Source organism: Hakea prostrata, chromosome 2 (assembly GCF_041222555.1).
Source record: "Hakea prostrata isolate BN-2017 chromosome 2, UWA_Hpros_2, whole genome shotgun sequence".
In the NCBI taxonomy this organism is placed as follows: Eukaryota; Viridiplantae; Streptophyta; class Magnoliopsida; order Proteales; family Proteaceae; genus Hakea; species Hakea prostrata.
In genome coordinates, this window is record NC_142601.1 from 74,063,325 (window position 1) to 74,078,004 (window position 14,680).

The following is a 14,680-nucleotide window of genomic DNA, read 5'->3' on the forward strand; positions in this document are numbered from 1 at the left end:
ATTAGCCGGCGGGCTGATGAGAAGGCGAAAATTGCGGTGCGTCTCTTCGTCTTGTTCATCATCTGCTTGGCAATTCGCAATTTGGCATGCCAGGCCATGCATGTCATGTCATTCTCATCTCACATGCGTTGCTTTGCGGGCCAAGACAAACACCAACAACCAACGATCATCAATTCATGTGCATTACGTCGACATGACACGCGCAGTAATCATCCTTAAGGGCATTTCCGTCGACCATGGAACATGGATTAGTGCATTTCAAATTTTCAATTTTCAGAATGAATTATATATATATATATATATATATAGTATCTGACGGCGGGTTTTCGAACCGAACCAGCGAAGCCACGTGAGAAGTTGAGAATTGAACGGCAGAGGGAAGGTTTTGTACAGATCAGTCTGATCAGAAGTTTCTCTCTCTCTCTCTCTCTCTCTCTCTCTATCTAAGGATCAGATCAGAGAGACAGCCATCCATCCAACTCCGCGGGGGTCCCACGCGTGATGTTGCCAGCCTGGCCTCTGTCCAAGCAAATCGCCAGCTGTCACATCAACAACACATCTTCCTCTTCTTCTCTTCAATAATGACGAACTGACGAGACTACCCTTGAGAGAGAGACGACGACTGACTGACTTTCTTAACATTTATTTATTTAACAATTAACAATATTATATATTACACAGTAGAGTGTAGAGAGAGAGAGAGATAGCGTTTGGCGTAGAACTACAAAACTCATCAGAAATAAAGGAGAACGAACGTACGGCCGGCTTATATATATATATATATATATATATATATATATATATATATATATATATATATATATAGGTTAACCCTAATTACTTAATTAAGCTTGGGAGCAGGCAGAATTGGTGGTAAGGTGTTTATGGTAATTTCGAGGAACAGCATTGGTTAATGGTTACCAATTAGAGGTCCTTGACTCCTTATGCTTCTGCTGCCACGCTCTCGCCTTCTAAACCTTGGTTTCTTTTCAGCCGTTTCGCCTTAGATATCTCACTTGCTGCTTCGTTGGCTTCTCTTTGTTACTAACCAACACGGACAGGGACAGCTATAAAGAAGAGAAGCTCTTCAAGGTGTCTGGAAAATTCATAGAGAATCACAGAGACACAGACACTCAGAGAGACAGAGAGAGACAGAGGGAGAGAGGAGAGAGAGGAGAGATTCTTTTCGCTCTTCAAATCGATCTCTTGGTATGGAATTTTTCTTGAGTTCAACTAGCTATGATTGTTTTTGTACCATGATGTGTTTTCTCTTGATGACGGGTAACGAAACGTATGTTTTTAATTTCTTCATCGCTAGCTGTAAACTTTTCCGTTGTCGTGTTCTGGCTACTGCAGATTTCTTCTTTTCGGTGAGCTTTTGGAAGGAGAAAGCAATATGGGTTACTGGAAATCCAAGGTTCTTCCAAAGATCAAGAAGGTTTTCGAGAAAAACACGAGCAAGAAAGCAGCTGCTGCTGCTGAAGCATGCAAATCCTTCGACGATTCTAAGGTGATTCAACTTGGTTCTCTTCTTCATCCGTATATTAGATTCAAGCTGTTTGCTACAGTAGTAGTAGGCTAGTAGTACTAGGAAGTCTGCTTATTATTTGTGGTGTGGGTTAATCAGGAAGAGATCAACAAGGAGTTTGAAGAGAAGAAGACAGAGCTACAACCTAAAGTAATCCAAGTTTATGAAGCTTCTCCCACTGAGATTAAGGTCAGCTTCTGTTTCTCCTTAAAAATTCAAATCAAACCCATTTCTACTATATTCATTTTTGTGGAATTTTATTAATTTTGGGTTGGATCGAATTGTTTTTCGCAGACCTTGGTCAAGGAACGTACGGAAGCAGGTGTAAAGAAGAACGCCACAGCAGTTCAAACGTTCCTCGAAGAATTGGTGAAAATTGGTAAGCTATAATTTGGATCCCTTTTCTATTAATTTGGAATTGGAGTTAATATTAATTTTAATTCGCTGTGTCCGTCCCTGCGGCATGTTTATAAATTTAGAATTCCCGGGATCGAAGCAACTTTCTGAAGCATCATCAAACGTTGGGGGGCCGGTTCTGGTGTCAGGCCCAGTGGTGTTTGTGTTGGAGAAGGTGTCGAGCTTGGTAGTCACAGTCACAGTCACAGAGGAGGAGAAACCAACCGAGACAACAAGAGAGGTTACGACAACGGAGACTGCAGCAACGGAGACAGATCCAGAAACAGAAACCATAATGACGACGAAGGAGGAGGAGGAGACAATTGTCAAGGACAAGGAAATAACTATAGAAGAAGAAAAAGAGAAGCGAGTGCAAGTTACAGAACCTGCTGCAGCTCCCACCGAACAGACCAAGAGTACCGCTGAGAAAACAGAAACGACGTCCACGACAGAGCCTGCTCCTCCTGTCTCATCTGAATCTGAACCGACAAATATTGAAGAAGCCAAACCACCAAAGGTTGAAGAACCCGAACCACCAAAGGCTTGATGGCAGATGCGCGCATATAATAAGGCTAGTAGTAAGCCCATGATGCTCAAGAACGAAGATGATCAAGGAGATCACTTAAAATTTATTTCCTTCTCTCTCTTTCTCGTGGTCCATCTCCAATATTTCCTTGCACCTGTGTAAATTAAGTAAACTGCTTCTTTAAAGGTTGAACCCCTTTCCTCCTCATGATGTTAAATATGATTTGTTATTCTTCGATCACTTTTGTAATCTTTTATTATATAGCTGTAATGATCTTGCTTTTCAGTTTTCATGGAGATTAATTTGTGGTATTATTATTGTGCTTGTGCATGTATGTTTCTGTATATTATCTTCTGTTAAGAGGAATGGTCTTTTTTCCTGTCTTTCTTTTCGCCAATTTGTATTCATCTCCTCGCTTCCTCTTATCTTTTACCAAAAAAAAAAAAAATCGTAGAAACAAAGAGAAACCTTTTTCACAGTTATAAAAGTAACTTGTACTATTATTTGGAATTATATCTTTATCTTTGATCTGATGTACTCAAATAATATTGTAGAGGTGACATTTGTTTTTTAAAAAACTTAGGATCCAAATTAGAGAATAAAACATCATTATATGATATGATGCAAACAGTAAGGTTTTTTTTGTTCGGAACTGAGGTGTAGTCGATCAGTCTAATTTACATGTATCTTGACTATATTCTTAAGAGATAGCTTTTTACATATAATTTAACTATAAGACGAAGCTTCACCCCTTGCATCGAAGGGAAACATAATTTATTGTTGTAATGTCATTCGAATGTCGGCTCGTAACTAAGACCAAAGAGAACCCCGACAGAAACACAAATCATTCATTTTGGTCATCTCGATATATTTATTATTATTCTTAGGGGGAGAAAACCATCAATTGGATGAGTTGCTTTCAAGGGCTCTTTCTCTAATCTCTAATTAATAGTAATGGACTACTGTAGCTTTTTCCCCATCTAAACCCCAGTTAGATTTTACATTCTACATATAACTTTATTTTGATTCATTGTCATACATTCAGGGGTCTATCTTGTCACATTCAGTGATGGTCCCCTTCAAATATAAAGCCATAAACGATCCCAATCCGACTTGGAGAATTCTCCTCATTATCATCATCAATATTCTGATTATTAAATTTTTAAAAGGAAAAAATGTGGTCGTGATGTAAGAGTGGCCCTTGAAACATGAATGAATTAATAAAGTACGTTGTGGGTGAAGGAGTGAGGTAGGTAAGGTTAAGAATCAAATCAAACAGTGCCAAACGATCGACATCCTTACAACTCACAGACATTTTCTTATATTCCTATATTCCTCCATATTGCACATATATTCACTTTACATAATATTAGCGAGTTTGTGTTAGGTCATGGTCCACACATCAATGCTCAATTGAGGCAGAGAAGTTCAAAGCTAAAAACAATTTGCATTAACGCCACAGAAAAGGAAATTTTGACACTGAAAGATCTTTTTATTTTTTTTTACAGGTGTGGTTGTTGGGTAAACAGAAATTCCATAGCAACAAGAAATGGCAACCAGAAAATATGAGAATACCAAAAACAAGAGAGAGGGTTTGGGGAGGGGGAGAGCAGGAAGGGGAGATCACATCCTACTAGGTTACTAAAAAAAAGAGGAATTTAGACCGCAGGCGACAACAATGTTTTTATTCCTTGAGGTGTCACAAATGGGGTGTAGAGACATCAAAGCAAATGGCTTTTCAAATTGAATATATAAATATACATTTGGATGTCTATCTCCTAAGAGTCCGTTCCCACCACAAAAGAGATCAAAACCTCAATTTGCCAACCATATCACAAATAGAGTTATCGAAAAAGTGTCTCAAGGACCAAACCCAATCCCTAGAAAACCCAAACAAGCGTCTAGAGCAAGGCCAAATGGAGACAATGGCTTTCTCCTATAAGGAACAAGAGATGACAAGAGTAGAAGATGTAATCTATATCTTCCAGGCCATTCCAATACATGAAGCAATTTGAGTTAACATTTAGGTGTCAATGGATAAGGAAAGTCTAGGTAGGAAGAAAGAGGTTAAAGGCTCTCCAGGTAGAGAAAGCATGGTGGAAGATGTGGCCTTCGAGGGAGGGGGAGAAATTTATTGGATCCCCTGGGAGAAGGGGTGGTGGGAGGAAGGTATTAGATTAGACTTGAGTGACACTTGGTAGAGACAGTAGAAGGGAGATCTAAGAGTGGTCAGAAATGAATTCGGAGAAGAAGCCCTTTTTGGGGATTCTGGAGGCGGAGGGAGACTTGTCGAGACCCCCAGGAGATTGTAAAGCAATATCCAAAAAATGCCAACGGTTGAGCCAAAAAGAGGAAGTTGCCCCATCAGCAATACAGGTGAAAATGGCAGGAAGCGCTATGGGTCAGCAAGAGAAACACTTCGTCCAAACCTAATAGGGATTTGGAGGGAGTAGCAGTCCAAATGGTATCATTGTAGAGCAGATAGGAATAAACTAGTTGACCAAGATAGAATCGTGGTTAAGTAAAGCTAGCACAGACATACTCTTAAATCCTATGAAAACCAAGACGGCCTTCAGATTTGGGGCGACAAGCTAAGGACCAACCGACGGAATGGTCGAATATGGGAGAGAGTCTTGGCCTTTCCAAAGAAAAGCACAGAAAAGGGACTCTGAATTCATATTGGATCTATTTATTTTCAGTTTAGTAGGATGTTGAACATAAGATGCGGCTCACACTCCAGGTTTGGTCAATCAAGCGCACCAATTCTGCCAATTCTGGATATAGAAATAATTAGCAAACCCGTAAATAAAAATATAAAAAAACACACACACACGCAAGACCAAACTTACTTGTGACAAAATACAACCTTGGGCCCATCAACCCTTTTTTTTTCTTTTTTTTTTCCCCTCTTGTTCGGGCGAATCAATACTTTTTAATGGTCACCATTGGCAAAAAACATCTATTTGAACAAAAGGGTATCTTCTGGCTTAACAGGCTGGAAAGGATGACATTGCACTGCCCCAGTATCCCTGGCATTTAAGAGCATATCCAACACTTAATCCTTTCCAAAGTCCGCATTGTAGTGAGCGCTTGACTCAAGCTTCTTGGCTTCATTAAGTTTCCGGACAGCCTGGACACAAAAGATGAGAGAAATTAAGTTCATGGGAAAGAAAGCAGTTACCAGATAATAATCACCCTACCAAATGTGCAGAGCGATTTTTTGAATCTGGAATACAAATACAGACAACTTCTCCAATACAGAAGCATCCCGCAATGACAGGAACTAAACAATACATAAACCCGACGAGAAGAAATCCACTCTCTTCCCAATAACATAACATACCCCTAAAAGTACAAATGAGCAACAAACTGCTCACGTGATTGCGCAAGGAAAAACACATGCACTATGTCCAACAGAATATAAATAAAAAATGTACTTCCTATCATTTTCCAACAGTAGAGATTACGACCGTTCACAAGCACAACAATACCATATAGCCTTATGATCTAGCAGCTTCCTTTTTGGAACAATAACAAGTAGAAAATCTCTGAATCACAAACCAATTGGACAGTCAAATCTGGGAATCTCAGGTAACAGCAATCAGCAAGAACAGCATAAGGGAATAAGGAAACAACTACTAACTAGATGACTGTTATGCACTCAAGTACTTCCCACTTCCCTCCAAAGAGATGTACCTTCATGAAATCTTCATGGATAACATAATCCCGTTCAGCACGGATTGCTGACATTCCAGCTTCAGTGCAGACATTGCGAAGATCAGCACCATTGAACCCCTGGAACAGATGCAAAATATAATTCTTCAAACAAAACACAACCATGCTTCACGGCCAAGTTTCAGTAAATAAGCATTACTTACCTCTGCAAGTTTTACTACTGCCTCATAGTCTATTTCACCATGCTTGGCAATTCCAGCAGCATGTATTTTTAGGATCTCCATTCTCGATTGCTCATTGGGCAATGGGATCTCAATTTTTCTATCTAGTCGACCAGGACGCAGAAGTGCAGGATCCAGTACATCAGGTCTGTTAGTTGCCATGATCATTTTAACCTGTTACCGTTTCCAGAAACAGAACTATCCATCATCAAGTATTCTTTCATAGTTGTCAATACATAAACAAAAACAAGTAGGAAAAAAAATTTAAAATATATATATATATATATATATATATATATATATATATATATATGCAGAAAATTCAGAAAAGTGCCAACAAATTATCCTGTCAGTTCTTACTGTTCCATGGAGGAAGAGAAATTATTATGCTTTGCATGTCAGTAGTTTTGGTTGCTGCAAAGAAACTCAATCCAGGTAATAAAAATACGTATATGTCATGCCTTATTGAAGTCAGTGAACAGACAGGTGACAAATGCCACATACTTTGCTGGATCAGGGGGCTGATGCAGGAGTCCAGTTTAGTTCAAATAATCAGTAACAGCAGTTTTCAGGTCGTGTTTTATTTACACATAGATTTTGTAGTTTGGAGACTCCTTTTCTCTTCTGTGTCAGTGTTAAAGGGTTCGGCACATCTATATAATTTCTATTTTTGGTCAGAATTCTCATTTAGTTTCTCTCCCTAAACCATCCTCCCTCCCCACACCCAGAAATATATCCATATTAACTGGTATATAAGGATACAGAAAGTTGTACATATTCTAACATGTCCTCAAAATGTTATGACTCATGTCAAACTGATATTTGAAAATAGAGCAAACCTTTCCAAGTTGATCAAATCCATCAAGCTGATTGAGCAACTCCATCAGTGTTCTCTGTATCTCACGATCTGCACTAGTTCCCTCACTAAATCGACGACCACCAATGGCATCAATTTCATCCATGAAAATGATGCAAGGCTAGACCAGAAAAGAAGTTGTTAAAGAAGAATAGAACATAAACAGTACACTGTAAAGTAGTAAACAGAGCTTGGGCTATTACTTGGTGATCACGTGCATAGCCAAACATCTCCCGTATCAACCTTGCACTTTCACCTATGTATTTATCAATTATAGCACTTGACACAACCTATGAACAGATTAAATGGTTTGAAAGAATCAACATCTAAAACCATCCAGCAAGATGAGTGACTTCTTAATAAAATCACAAAGAACTCTTGATGAGTTTAGAAATTTCTACCTTCAAGAAATTAGCATCTATATTGCTAGCAATTGCTCTAGCTAACAGTGTCTTGCCTGTTCCAGGAGGTCCATAGAGAAGAACACCCTAATAGAATTGGATTGATCACAATCAACAATCAAAAAATTTTCTGACTAGTCCAAGACAAAGACTAATATTAAAAATGTAAAGGCGTTTTTTTTTTTTTTTTTGGGGGGGGGGGGGGGCAGACGATGTAAATGAATGCTAAAGGTATGTCCAAATAAAAGAATTAAATTGGCACCTTTGGTGGCTTTATCCCTACTCGAAGGAAGAGCTCAGGATTCATAAGAGGTAGCTCAATAGATTCCCTAAGTTCCCGGATCTGATCAGACAATCCACCCACAGCAGAGTAGCTAATGTTACCAGGATCTTCATGAAGCATGTTGTACACAACAGGATCAACCTGTCAGAAAGCCCCATAAAATGAAAAGACTTCCCTTTGAAGTGAGGGCAAAAGCACATTATAACCCACAAGTTGATAGCTATGGCATCAACCAATATTTCCAATTTTCAGTGATTTCCAAACAATTAAAAAAACCACTTACTTCGCGTGGAAGGGCTCGCATGATTGTTAGAGTCGTCATATCAAGAACCACTCTAGTCCCAGCCGTCAGCTTTTCCTTATCTACCTTGCTGCGGCACCCAACAACATACCTTGGACCACTACTTGCTTTAACTATAACTGGAAAGACAGATACATAATCATACAGTCAAGTTTGCATGAAGCACAAATTTTCATACCGGTGTTGTAAAAGCATTGACAAGGCTTGGCCAAGGTGTTACAAGCAATTTAAGGGTGTCTAGATGACAAACAGATGAGACAAACCACAATGAGGCAATTGCATAGGTGTTGAACATATTATCTAGCATCATGAATAGAAACCAGGCATTCTAGGCATACTATTGAACAAAGGACTCATTAATTGTATACAACAACAATAACAACTATAACACTATCCCAATTTAATGAGGTCAGCCACATGGATCCTAGACGAGATGGTAAGAAAATAATAATGTAAAGGGATAATTACTAACACCCCCTGTACTATAACTCAAATTACTACCTTATCCCATGTACTTTTTGTAATTACTAATCCAATCATAGACTTCACCTAAAATTACTAATACCCCCAACCATTAAGCTCCGTTAGTTAACAGATGACATGGCATCTTTCTATTTTTCTAAAAATCTCAAAATAACCTTGAGCTTTTGTTATTATGAAAGGATAATTACTGATGCCCCCTTATAGCTTAATCACTAATCTAATCTGCTCTTTATGAAATTACTATTGTCCTCCCCCCCCCCCGGCACTTCTAATGATGTTTAAAAACTGTTTGGTGTGCAACGTCCATTTTGCTCTTCATTTAAATTACATCCGTTTAGACAAAGAAAAGAAAAAACATATAGAACACTAATTTTGCCCTTGTATTCTAGTTATTTTGGATTTCAAACAGTCAGATTATAATGAGATAACGTAAAGGTAAACAATAATAACAAGCCTTAGGTCATTTTGGAGTTTTGGAGAAATACATAGATGTCACAAAATCAATTAACTAATGGAGCTTACTGGTAGGAGGACATCAGTAATTACTAATTAGACACAAAGTTTTAAGGTTGTGTTAGTAATTTAAAAAGTTTAGGGGAAAGGTGGCAAGTAGCTATAGTACAAGGGGGTATCAGTAATTTTATCGAAGGGTAAAATTGACTTAAAAGCCTCTTAACACCATTAGAAATGAGGGAACAATAGTAATTTCATAAAGAACAAGGTCCAGTTAGTAATTAAGTTATAGTATAGGGAGGCAACAGTAAATAAAACAACCTCAAATAACACAACATGAACTCACTCCAAGGAATCGACCACAATAACATACCGCTTCGTAACAATGCAAATTTCTGCTCTAAGCCTCAAAAAGGAGTGTGAAACAAGAAACAGCATCATATCACAGTCAAACTACATAAGATAATTTTGCATGGATCATTGGTTGACTTAGAAGTTAGACATGGCCTAAGTTAAGCATTATCATTCTCCTCCACTTCTATGATTAGTATAGGCCTGCCACCTGCCCCTAGTTGTTTAGGATCCCAGCACTTCTTCAGCCCAACATTTTGAACCATACCTCACAGCTCCTCTGATGAAGTCCTATAAAAATTTTCCTTTTAAGCTTTGAAGAGATTCACACCTCTCCACTTCATAGTATACTCTATAATGCCTAAAATATATTTCAATGCTGATACATAAGTATGCAGATTGACAACCTATCTGGGCTCCTACGTAATGGGAATAATTAGGGGGAGTTTGAGGCCAGGCTATAGGTCAAGTATAAGTGCCATAAGGGGGAATATTCCCTTAAAAGGACAACAAATTCGGATAGTTAAAACTTAAGGAATCAGCAGTTGCAGGTTTAGGATTGAAAAGGTTAGGGTTTAATGGAAACTACGGTTTTACTGGTTTGATGGGCTGTAACAGGGATTGGTTGGTGGTTCTTGTGAAGAAATATAAGGATTTAACTCAGGACTTGAATTGATGGCTGGGTCTGTGGATTTGCAGGTTCAACTGGGTCATGGTTTGTTGAATTCAAATGGGGGCAGAAGAGAAGATAAATTAGGATATCGTAGAGGGTAAGGAGTATGTGAGTGTGTGTCTATATTTATATAATGTATATATACACAGAGAGAGAGAGGGGGGGGGGGGGATGTAGCTGTCTTACCCAGGGAGCAGCATGTAATGGCAGACCAAGGCTTGTTGATTCCACAGTCAGATCTAGGAAGCAGGTTTTGAATCACCTAGCACCCTATGGTGACCCACGTGGACTTTGAACCTGTGGGAAACTCCGAAGAAACCGCTGAAGCAATTTTCTAAGAAAAAAAATAACATAAAGTGGACCTCTTTATTCTTCCCATCATGTGGGTAAAATAAATGGAAATAAATGGCTTAGTAGCCTCACAATAGGAGTGCTCCAACCAATAGAATAGGACTTAGCTTGTTCTAACTGACTTAGGAATTAACTATCTGAATATACAAACTGAAAACAGAGTAAAAGACCCTATTTGATCTTCACTTCAAATGGACCAGCTAATTCTATTAGATCATGTGACCTTCAGGGAGTCACATGACTTCTAAACAGAAGTTACTAATTAAATAAACTTAAATCTATGTACCGCCTTGGTACACATGTTTTAGGCCCACAGGGGAGGCCCATTACCAAGTAAACCCCAGGCTTACCCCAAAAAATTAAAAGCCCAAATAGGCAGTGAATCTACATCAATAATATTTCAAGGCACCTACTTAATTATCTATCATGTTTGATTCCCATTAAACCCAAAACGGATCTAATATTGATAATCTATAAAATCATTATATTTTTACACCTTATATTTTTGAGTATTCCCTCATCAAAAGGGAAAAACCAGAGATGTTCTTGTGATTGATGGAGAAAAGTTCAAGAAAAAATCTCATTCTTTTCCTCGGTTTACCTGAAGCTTCCTCCCATTTGTTTTCAATGATGTACCAAGATCAAGATAAGTTTGGTCAAAAGAAGCCCACAAATCATTCTTGAGATTCTTCAGGTTTAAGTCTTGAGGCCCAGAGTGGAACAGTGTTTTAATAACAGCAGTAATGGCATATCAAATAATGGAAATGACCCCCCCCCCAAAAAAAAAAAAAAAAAAAAGAAAGAGAGAACAACAAACAAACAAACACGGCCTGAAATCTGCAGATGAGATCAATTCATATATTCTACTCCCTAGAACACTACATCAAAAGCACTGATCAAGGGGACAGAAATAGAAGGTAGTTGTAGACCCTGTAAAATTTTGAACAAGCAAACATGAGTCATATGATAAAATTGACACATAAGTCATGCAATAAAATCGACATAGGTTCCACAAATTGTTAGAAGAAGTGCAAACTTTTTCAAGTTACTCGCTTGGGACTTGGGAGAATACTAAAGTGAACAAGAACTTACGTCGCTCATTGTCAAGGGGCCTCAGGACTTCCCCTATTATCTGTCCAACACTTTGAAGGGATTTTAGATCATCTTCAGTTTTAGCAAACTCCTTCTTTGCAGTTCTTAGATTCTCTCTCACTGCACAGTTACATTTTCAGGGCAACGCCGTCAGTATGTTTAGAAAAGCAAAATATGTGGACAAGGAAGCACATATTGAGTATTTTTAGAAAAGCAGAGTTTGTGGACAAGGAAGCACATATTAACAATCGAACTAGAAAGAATACTCAGCATCTCTCACAAAATTATAGAGAAGAAAATGGCACAAGTGAGAATAAGAACACTGAAAAAGAGTCGTTGATTAAAGAGATACCAATTGATGAGTTTTGTGACACATGCATGCACAGATACACACATATCTTCAAATAAAGAAAAGAATAGAAAACAGAAACATCAATTCATAACTGTCAGACTGAAATCAGTTATAGTAGATCCAAACCAGTCACAAAATTCAACCACAGATACAGCATCTTCTCACTAGCACTCTAAGATTTTGATACAAAGTGATTTTTTGGCAACTGTCCTGCTTTTTATATACTCCCTATTCTTTATACTTCTGTCTGAAAAAAGGACAGTGTTACTTCAAAACACATGTTCAATATTAATTAAATAAATAAAAAATAAAAAACTAACCAGCAATCATATATAACTTGTCAAAATTCATACTGATTTATACCAAAACCAAACCTGACTTAAGCACACATTTCACTCACCATCCATTTAATAGGGGGGAAAAACAAACATTTTATTGAAGATACAGAGAACCAAAAGAAACGCTTGCAACATAGAGTAGAATATGATATGAAACTAATGAAGGACAGAATAGAGAAGAAGACGAGAAAAAAAACCTAAGAAGAATCAAAGATGTAGCAGGGGAAGAGGGAGAAGAACATTCATAAAAGGAAGAGAAGCAGAGAAAAAAGGGGTGGGGGGTGCTGCAAAAATACAAAGGTCAAGCTTTAATTCATCTTTTCTATTTTGTCCTCAATAAGCTTATTACAAGTGTTTAAATAAAAAAGAAGACGTACTTCAATAAGCAAACAACTATAGTATGAGTCTTGGGAATTTAAAACCAACCAAAACTAATCTTACTAGAAATCTTATCAATTTAAAACTAACTAAAACTGATCCTGAACATCCTATCCAAACTAAATATCTGATTACATAATTATCCCAATAAATAAATAATAAACTCCTATATTATCTTTAAATCTCTTGTGCAAAATACTATCTCCTCTCTCTCCCTCCCCTCGGTAGTTGACTCCCCAAGGAACAGGCTCATTGTTGTTACCTGGGGTCTTAACTCCCAATTCACCCCCTCTTCTTGATGTGAGCTCCTGGCTCCCTTGTATTTGTTTTCTTGTTCCTTGGTTCCTTTAATTGATTAATTATTCATCCAAAAAAAACATACATGATCGCAGGAATCTAAAGTTCAAACTGAATACAGAGCCACAGACAACAACCTCAATCTCTAATAGAAAAGAGAGATAAAAGAGAAGAAAAGCACGAACATAGCAAACCTAAAAGAATTGTTACTTTCAGTCTAGTACAGACCTTCTCTAACTCTGGCTTCAAGTTCCTTATGTTGTAAGAGCTTCTTACGGTAGTCGTTGACTGCAGTCTTGCGACGAGCATCTTCACCTTCCATCTTTTGGGATTTCAGTCAGGATAATTCTGGACATAATTGCATCCAAATTTTTTAGCCATGATATGTTGCACCACAAAAAATCAAGGACCAAGATCTTAACCTTACACTTACTACATAATGCCAGCATCAAGAACTGTAAAGTTAATGTCATGAGTTTTTCAAAAAACAATGCAATCTAAATCACTGCTATGGGTATGAATTATGAAATATACATATACCATTAAAGAAAAGGAAAATCCTAGCCTGAATATTACAATTGTACTTCCAAGATTCAAGCAAACTAGTATATCCAGCCACAAGATATTTCATCTGCAATCAAAATGGATAGACTAGTTTGGAGACGACCACAAAATCTTTGAATATGTACAATGAGATACATCAGCAACTACTTTTGCAAGGGGTGATAAATTTTAGAATATCAACACAGTCTAGAGAAACGGATTAACCTACAAGATCACACAGGATAGTCTCATACAGGTAGGGCAGCGATCACCTAAACGAAACTTGTGGAATTTCGTAATCTCCCAATACTTGACAAAACATTGCTGAAGAGTCAGTGACCTTCCTGATTAGTTAAAAAGACCGGTGGAATATGCCAGTATGTAATAATTTTCCTTTATGATACACTTCAGTACTAAGGCCCTCTGAAGCCCTCTGTGTTCTAGTTTCTTAGACTCCAGTACTATATCTCCAAACAAAAAACATGGAAAGTGAACTTCAAGTTTTAGGACTGGTAGGAAAAAAATTTCTGGACGGGTTTCATCAAGAATCCCGGGATCCTTTTCGAAGCGAACAATGGAGGTCTCACAACTTAAAATGAAAACCGAGCTAAAAGCGACAACACTATTAAAGACTTTCCCAGACCAATTGAAAAATGTGGCAAATTATCTAGCTAAGCACTTTCTTCCCCAATGCATAATAGCTGGGAGAACCAAATTGTGATGCAAATCATAAGATAATGAATCACAGTGATTAATTATGTTCACTGAGTAGTGTCCAATGGCGACTTTACAGTTAAAATTGATCCCACATTCCGCGAAAAAATATAATAAGATGAAAGTGACAAATGACTAACCGAAAATCGGCATAACAGGACTAGGGTATCAAACCTAAATCTACGAGATTCCAAGCGAAGAGTGAAGAACATGAGACGTCGATGAAGAGGGATTGCGAAGAAGAAAAATGGGAAAACGAAAACTCTTACCCGGTTCAGGCGTCTGCAGGACTGTCTGATACTCTGATGTTTAACTTTCTTGTTCGTCGTCGTCGTCTTCAACTACTATACCTTTTCTTTTATTTTCTGCTTATATCGCCTTCAAATCCTTACTTGCGCTGAAAGCTTTTACTTGTTCTATACTTGTTCGAAATTCGGTTTTCCAGTTGTCGGGTCAGGTTTATTGGAT

The 14,680-nt window shown here is 37.9% G+C and overlaps 2 protein-coding genes across 2 annotated transcripts; one reads left to right on the forward strand and one right to left on the reverse strand.

Annotated features, from left to right (window-relative positions):
* Positions 1-870: 870 nt before the first annotated feature.
* On the forward strand, positions 871-2,859 carry PCAP1 (plasma-membrane associated cation-binding protein 1). Its single transcript, XM_089146732.1, has 5 exons — positions 871-1,209; positions 1,357-1,510; positions 1,628-1,717; positions 1,823-1,907; positions 2,008-2,859. Exons 2-5 carry the CDS (start codon positions 1,397-1,399, stop codon positions 2,469-2,471), a joined length of 753 nt encoding a protein of 250 aa, XP_089002858.1. The 5' UTR covers positions 871-1,209; positions 1,357-1,396; the 3' UTR covers positions 2,472-2,859.
* A 2,378-nt stretch (positions 2,860-5,237) lies between these two features.
* LOC149026443 (26S proteasome regulatory subunit S10B homolog B) lies at positions 5,238-14,623 on the reverse strand. The gene is made up of 11 exons (XM_089146733.1): positions 14,482-14,623; positions 13,184-13,303; positions 11,591-11,710; positions 8,170-8,306; positions 7,866-8,027; positions 7,604-7,690; positions 7,406-7,492; positions 7,186-7,323; positions 6,329-6,520; positions 6,147-6,245; positions 5,238-5,580 (listed from the first exon to the last, which is right to left on the reverse strand). The coding sequence occupies exons 2-11, from the start codon at positions 13,275-13,277 to the stop codon at positions 5,506-5,508; spliced, it is 1,191 nt and encodes a 396-aa protein (XP_089002859.1). The 5' UTR covers positions 13,278-13,303; positions 14,482-14,623; the 3' UTR covers positions 5,238-5,505.
* Between the last annotated feature and the right edge of the window lie 57 nt (positions 14,624-14,680).